Below are 5490 nucleotides of genomic sequence, written 5' to 3'. Positions count from 1 at the left end.
AAAAAAAGAAAACAAAAAAAAATTTATTTCAGTGAAATTAATTTTTTATTTAAAATTTCTTTTTGTTTTGTCATGCTTAAAACATACTTCCCTACTCTATACTTAAAACATACTTCCCTACTCTATACTTAAAACAACAACTGAAACCATCATTCTAAAAGCAAGTGACACTTGGCTGAAGTCCAACTTCTGCACAGGATGAATGCAGGGTGCAAGTAAGTGTGGCCTATACCTGGCACTCACAGCAACTTGAGTCTGTCTCACAAACAGTCATATGATGCTTTCATGCCATGGATGATTGAGTAATCTCTTATACAGTTTAATATGTATGTGTATGTGTGTATTTTTCTTCTTTTTTTGAGACAAAATCTCGCTCTGTTGGCCTGGCTAGAGTGCATTGTAGAGACGGGGTCTTGCTATGCTTCCCAAGGTGGTCTCAAACTCCTGGCCTCAAGCAAGTCTCCTGCCCCAGCCTCCCAATATGCTGGGATTACAGGCACGAGCCACTGTGCCTGGCCTATTTTTTTTTTTTATTATTAAAGACATCTTTCCATCTTGTTACTTTGGCATCAGGTCAGAAGCCACCCATTCAGGAAACTTTTTTTCTTTAGACAGGCTGTCTGTTGCCAAGGCTGGAGTACAGTGGCATGATCACAGCCCACTGCAGTCTCAACCCCCTGTGCTCAAGCATTCCTCCCACCTCAGCTCCCCAAGTAGCTATAACCATAGGTGTGCACCACCATGCCCAGCTGATTTCTGTAGAAACAAGGTTTCAACATGTTGCACAAGCTGGTCTCAAACTCCTGGGCTCAAGTGATCCACCTGCCTTGCCCTCCCAAAGTGCTGGGATTACAGACATGAGCCACCATGTCTGGTGAAACTTCAAACAATAGAAATAATACTCTTCAGTGCAAATGAGTAACTATTTCTTCAGCCTACAGGCTTTTATTCTGTGAAGATGAGGCTTATACATTTAAAAAAAAAAAAAAGAACTAAAACTTGTTTCTATCAGTTTAAAAAACACATAGCCAGCCTAGGCAAGATAGTGAGACCCAACACTACAAAATAAAATTTAAAATTAGCCAGACATGGTTGTGCATTCCTGTAGTCCCAGCTATATGGAGGCTGAGATGGGAGGATTGCTTGAGGCCAGGAGGTTGAGGTTGCAGTAAGCCATGATCACATCACTGTACTCCAGCCTAGGTGACAGAGACCTGTCCCCAAAAAAACCCACAGAATAGCCTTCTAAAATGAGACGTGTTAAAAATTATATTAAACTAGGCCGAGTGCAGTGGCTCACACCTGCAATCCCAGCACTTTGGGAGGCCAAGGCGGGTGGATCACCTGAGGTCAGGAGTTCGAAACCAGTCTGGCCAACATGGCGAAACCCTGTCTCTACTAAAAATACAAAAAATTAGCCAGGCATGGTGGCACATGCCTGTAATCCCAGCTACTTAGGAGGCTGAGGCAGGAGAATTGCTTGAACCTAGGAGGCAGAGGTTGCAGTCATTATTCATCAGTAAAGTGGAAATCAAAACCATTATACCATGTTACACCTTCAGAATGGAAAAACTGGAAAGATCTGACAATATCAAATGTGAGTGAGGATGTAGGACAGCTAATAGGGATGTAAATTCACATAACCACTTTGGAAAAATTTGGCATCATCCAATGAAATTGAAAACATGGTCACATTCTGAGAGAATGGAGGTAAAAAACTAAAAAAAAAAAAAAAAAAAAATTGAAAACATGAATTTCTATGTTCACCACTTCCCACTCCTGCATATTTATACGGCAAGGGCATTTGTGTGTAAGCACCAGGAATCATAGGAGAATCTTCACAGAAGCATGTTTCATGATTTAAAAAAACATTTGAAAAGAATTCAGGGCCGGGCACAGTGGCTCACACCTGTAATCCCAGCACTTTGGGAGGCTGAGGCAGGTGGATCACAAGATCAGGAGTTCGAAACCATCCTGGCCAACATGGTGAAACCCTGTCTCTACTAAAGATACAAAAAATTAGCTGGACATGGTGGCGCATGCCTGTAATCCCAGCTACCCAGGAGGCTGAGGCAGGAGAGTCACTTCAACCTGCGAGGCAGAGGTTGCAGTGAGCCAAGATTGCGCCATTGCACTCCAGCCTGAGCAACAAAGCGAGCCTCCACCTCAAAAAAAGAAAATTCAAAAAAAATAAAAAAAGAAAATTCAAATGTTCATAAACAGTATAGACTAGACATAAACTATGGCATTTTAACATAATGGAATATACTGCAGTGAAGATGATTGAATAACTGCTACACAGCAACATGATGGATCTCAAAAACATGCTGAGGGTGAAAACAAGTTCCAGAAGACTGTGCTCCATGAAACTATAGAAAGCTCAGAAACATGCATAACTAAATAAAACAATGTTTAAACCTAGGCACAATGGCTCACACCTGTAACCCCAGCACTTTGAGAGGCCAAGATGGGAGGATCACTTGATCCCAGGAGCTTGAGGCTGCAGTGAGCTATGATAGTAGCCACTGCACTCCAGCTTGGGTGACAGCACAAGACTCCATCCAAAAAGAAAAAAAAATCACTATTGTCCTCAGCACCTCTCACCTACCACCCATTCACACACAATCAGCTTGCAGAGCACTTGACTTGGCTCCCAGAAAGGTCTTCACCCCAGTCTTTCCTGCAGGAAAGTGCTGCTGCTCCTGCAGGCCTCATCTCTGGCCTAAACTTGGCAGCAGATTCCCATCATGTCCCTCTGCGCCTCCAGTCTTGTCCTTCCCACCCTTCCTCCACCCAGGGCATTCTCCAAGTGAAATTATCTTCCACAGGGCCAGGTGCGGTGGTTCACGCCTATAATCCCAGAACTTTGGGAAGCCAAAGTAGGTGAATCACTTGAGGTCAAGAGTTCAAGACCAGCCTGGCCAACATGGCAAAATGCCATCTCTACTAAAAATACAGCTGGGCATGGTGACATGCCATTGTAATCCCAGTTAGGAGGCTCAGACACAAGAATCGCTTGAACCCGGGAGGTGGAGGTTGCAATGAGCTGAGACTGCGCCACTGTGCTCCACCCTGGCGACAGAGCAAGACTGTCTCAAAAAAAAAAAAAAAAAAGGCATATACAAGTCTGTTGGCCTCCAGATGGCACCCCCACCCCCGACTTGCTCACAAGAGCTCATAACTCTCCCTGCCTGCCCAAGTGCTGCTGTCTACCCCACAAAACACCCACGTTGTGGTGTTGGCCTGCATGTAAGCTCTGTCCACATGAGGACTCTAGGGAGCGCAGGGCTCAGGCAGCACTGGGCTGTTTCCCAGCTGTTCTGTGCACTCCACACGGGTGTGACCTCAAACTGGAGTTTACACCTTTCTCTTAAACCTCACTATTAGTCTTGGCACATTCCTGTTTGGAAACATTATCTTCTGATTTCTAGTTGTTTGACACAGTTAATAGTGGTTCTGTTCCTCTCTAGTTCACATAGCCATGTGCATTGAGGGATTTTGCACCTTCATCAGCAAGGCCAGTTTCAGGGTTGCACTTGCTTTTCAGTTTTGAGTAGTGTTAACATTTTCATTTTGGATATGTTCTTTCAGAATATGAAACCAAGGCAGAGAATCAAAATACAGACTTGAGTCTGAAGCCATTAATTTCAGAGGAAACAGTGATTCTGGGGAAAACATCCTTGGGGAGGATTGATCAAGAAAATAATGAAACAAAGCGAAGCTTCTCTCTAAGTCCAAATTCTGTTGACCACCGTGAAATTCAGGTCTTAAGCCAAAGCGTACCACTCACTCCGCACCAGGCAGTGCCTAGTGGAGAGAGGCCCTACATGTGTGTTGAGTGTGGGAAGTGCTTTGGCCGGAGTTCCCACCTCCTTCAGCATCAGCGTATCCACACTGGAGAGAAGCCCTATGTGTGCAGTGTATGTGGGAAGGCCTTCAGCCAGAGCTCAGTACTTAGTAAACACAGAAGAATTCACACAGGTGAGAAGCCCTATGAGTGTAACGAGTGTGGAAAAGCCTTTAGAGTGAGCTCAGATCTTGCTCAGCATCACAAGATACACACGGGAGAGAAGCCTCATGAATGTCTTGAGTGTCGGAAAGCCTTCACTCAACTCTCACATCTCATTCAGCACCAGCGGATCCACACAGGAGAAAGGCCATATGTGTGTCCATTGTGTGGGAAAGCCTTCAACCATAGCACTGTCCTGCGGAGCCACCAGAGGGTACACACCGGGGAGAAGCCTCACAGGTGCAATGAATGTGGGAAAACTTTCAGTGTGAAAAGGACACTACTGCAGCACCAGAGGATCCACACCGGGGAGAAGCCCTACACATGCAGCGAGTGTGGGAAGGCCTTCAGTGACCGCTCAGTCCTCATTCAGCACCACAACGTGCACACTGGGGAGAAGCCCTATGAGTGCAGCGAATGTGGGAAGACCTTCAGCCACCGCTCTACCCTGATGAATCACGAGCGGATCCACACTGAGGAAAAACCCTATGCATGCTACGAATGCGGGAAGGCCTTCGTTCAGCACTCACACCTGATCCAGCACCAGAGAGTCCACACTGGGGAGAAGCCCTATGTGTGTGGTGAGTGCGGGCATGCCTTCAGTGCACGTCGGTCTCTAATCCAGCATGAGAGAATCCACACCGGTGAAAAGCCTTTCCAGTGCACAGAATGTGGCAAAGCCTTCAGCCTAAAAGCAACTCTGATTGTGCACCTGAGGACCCACACGGGCGAGAAGCCCTATGAGTGCAATAGCTGTGGGAAAGCCTTCAGCCAGTACTCAGTGCTCATCCAGCACCAGCGGATCCACACAGGTGAGAAGCCCTACGAGTGCGGGGAGTGTGGGCGCGCCTTCAACCAGCACGGCCACCTAATCCAGCACCAGAAAGTGCACAAGAAGTTGTGACCCGTGGCTGATAAAAGAATCCATCTCACAGAAACTGCACGTGGAACCGCAAGCAGCCTTCAGCCCAAAAGAAGTTTCTGTTAACTCTATAGGAATCCTTTCTTTGGTAATTCAGTGTCACAAAATAACTCCGAAAAGAAGCACTTGGCATGATGTTCCCGTGGAAAAATTTCAGACTACCTGTTTTTATTTTCCTCACCATCTTGAGGTTACATTGGAGAGTAATCATAGAATTGTAGTGAATTTTCGTAAAAACAGCCACAATTCTTTCTCTGACATTAGTTTATTTTAACTAAGGGAATTTAAGGCATAAGAACTATTGTTCCAATAAAATCTTCTTACATTCCAAATAAAGTTCTTTTTCTAAGAACATTACATGCCCTTCATAAATATCAATTAACCATACTGATTATTGCACTTAAAATTAGAAAATTTAATATTTTCAGTATTAAAACACTAAAGTGCTGTATGGATAAAGTGATACAAAAAGATTTTCATCAAGTATGTAAAATGGATGGAAATTCTAAGTGTGTGGAAACACCTGTTTTGTATAAAACAAAAGTCTAATGATATATTA

At 44.8% G+C, this 5490-nt stretch overlaps 1 protein-coding gene across 5 annotated transcripts in view; it reads left to right on the top strand.

Annotated features, from left to right (window-relative positions):
* ZNF250 (zinc finger protein 250) overlaps nt 1–5288 on the top strand; it is an 18603-nt gene extending 13315 nt beyond the window's left edge. For all 5 annotated transcript variants that reach the window (XM_017520354.2, XM_017520352.2, XM_017520353.2 and 2 more), the window contains one exon: nt 3592–5288. In XM_017520354.2, the coding sequence (XP_017375843.1) occupies nt 3592–4913 (1322 nt within the window). In that variant the 3' untranslated portion in view covers nt 4914–5288. The remainder of the gene's footprint in view (nt 1–3591) is intronic.
* Nucleotides 5289–5490: the final 202 nt, after the last annotated feature.

Source organism: Cebus imitator, unplaced genomic scaffold, assembly GCF_001604975.1.
Source record: "Cebus imitator isolate Cc_AM_T3 unplaced genomic scaffold, Cebus_imitator-1.0 Scaffold826, whole genome shotgun sequence".
Taxonomy (NCBI): Eukaryota; Metazoa; Chordata; class Mammalia; order Primates; family Cebidae; genus Cebus; species Cebus imitator.
Note: the sequence above shows the minus strand (reverse complement) of the source record. Positions and strands in the feature narration are given on the sequence as shown.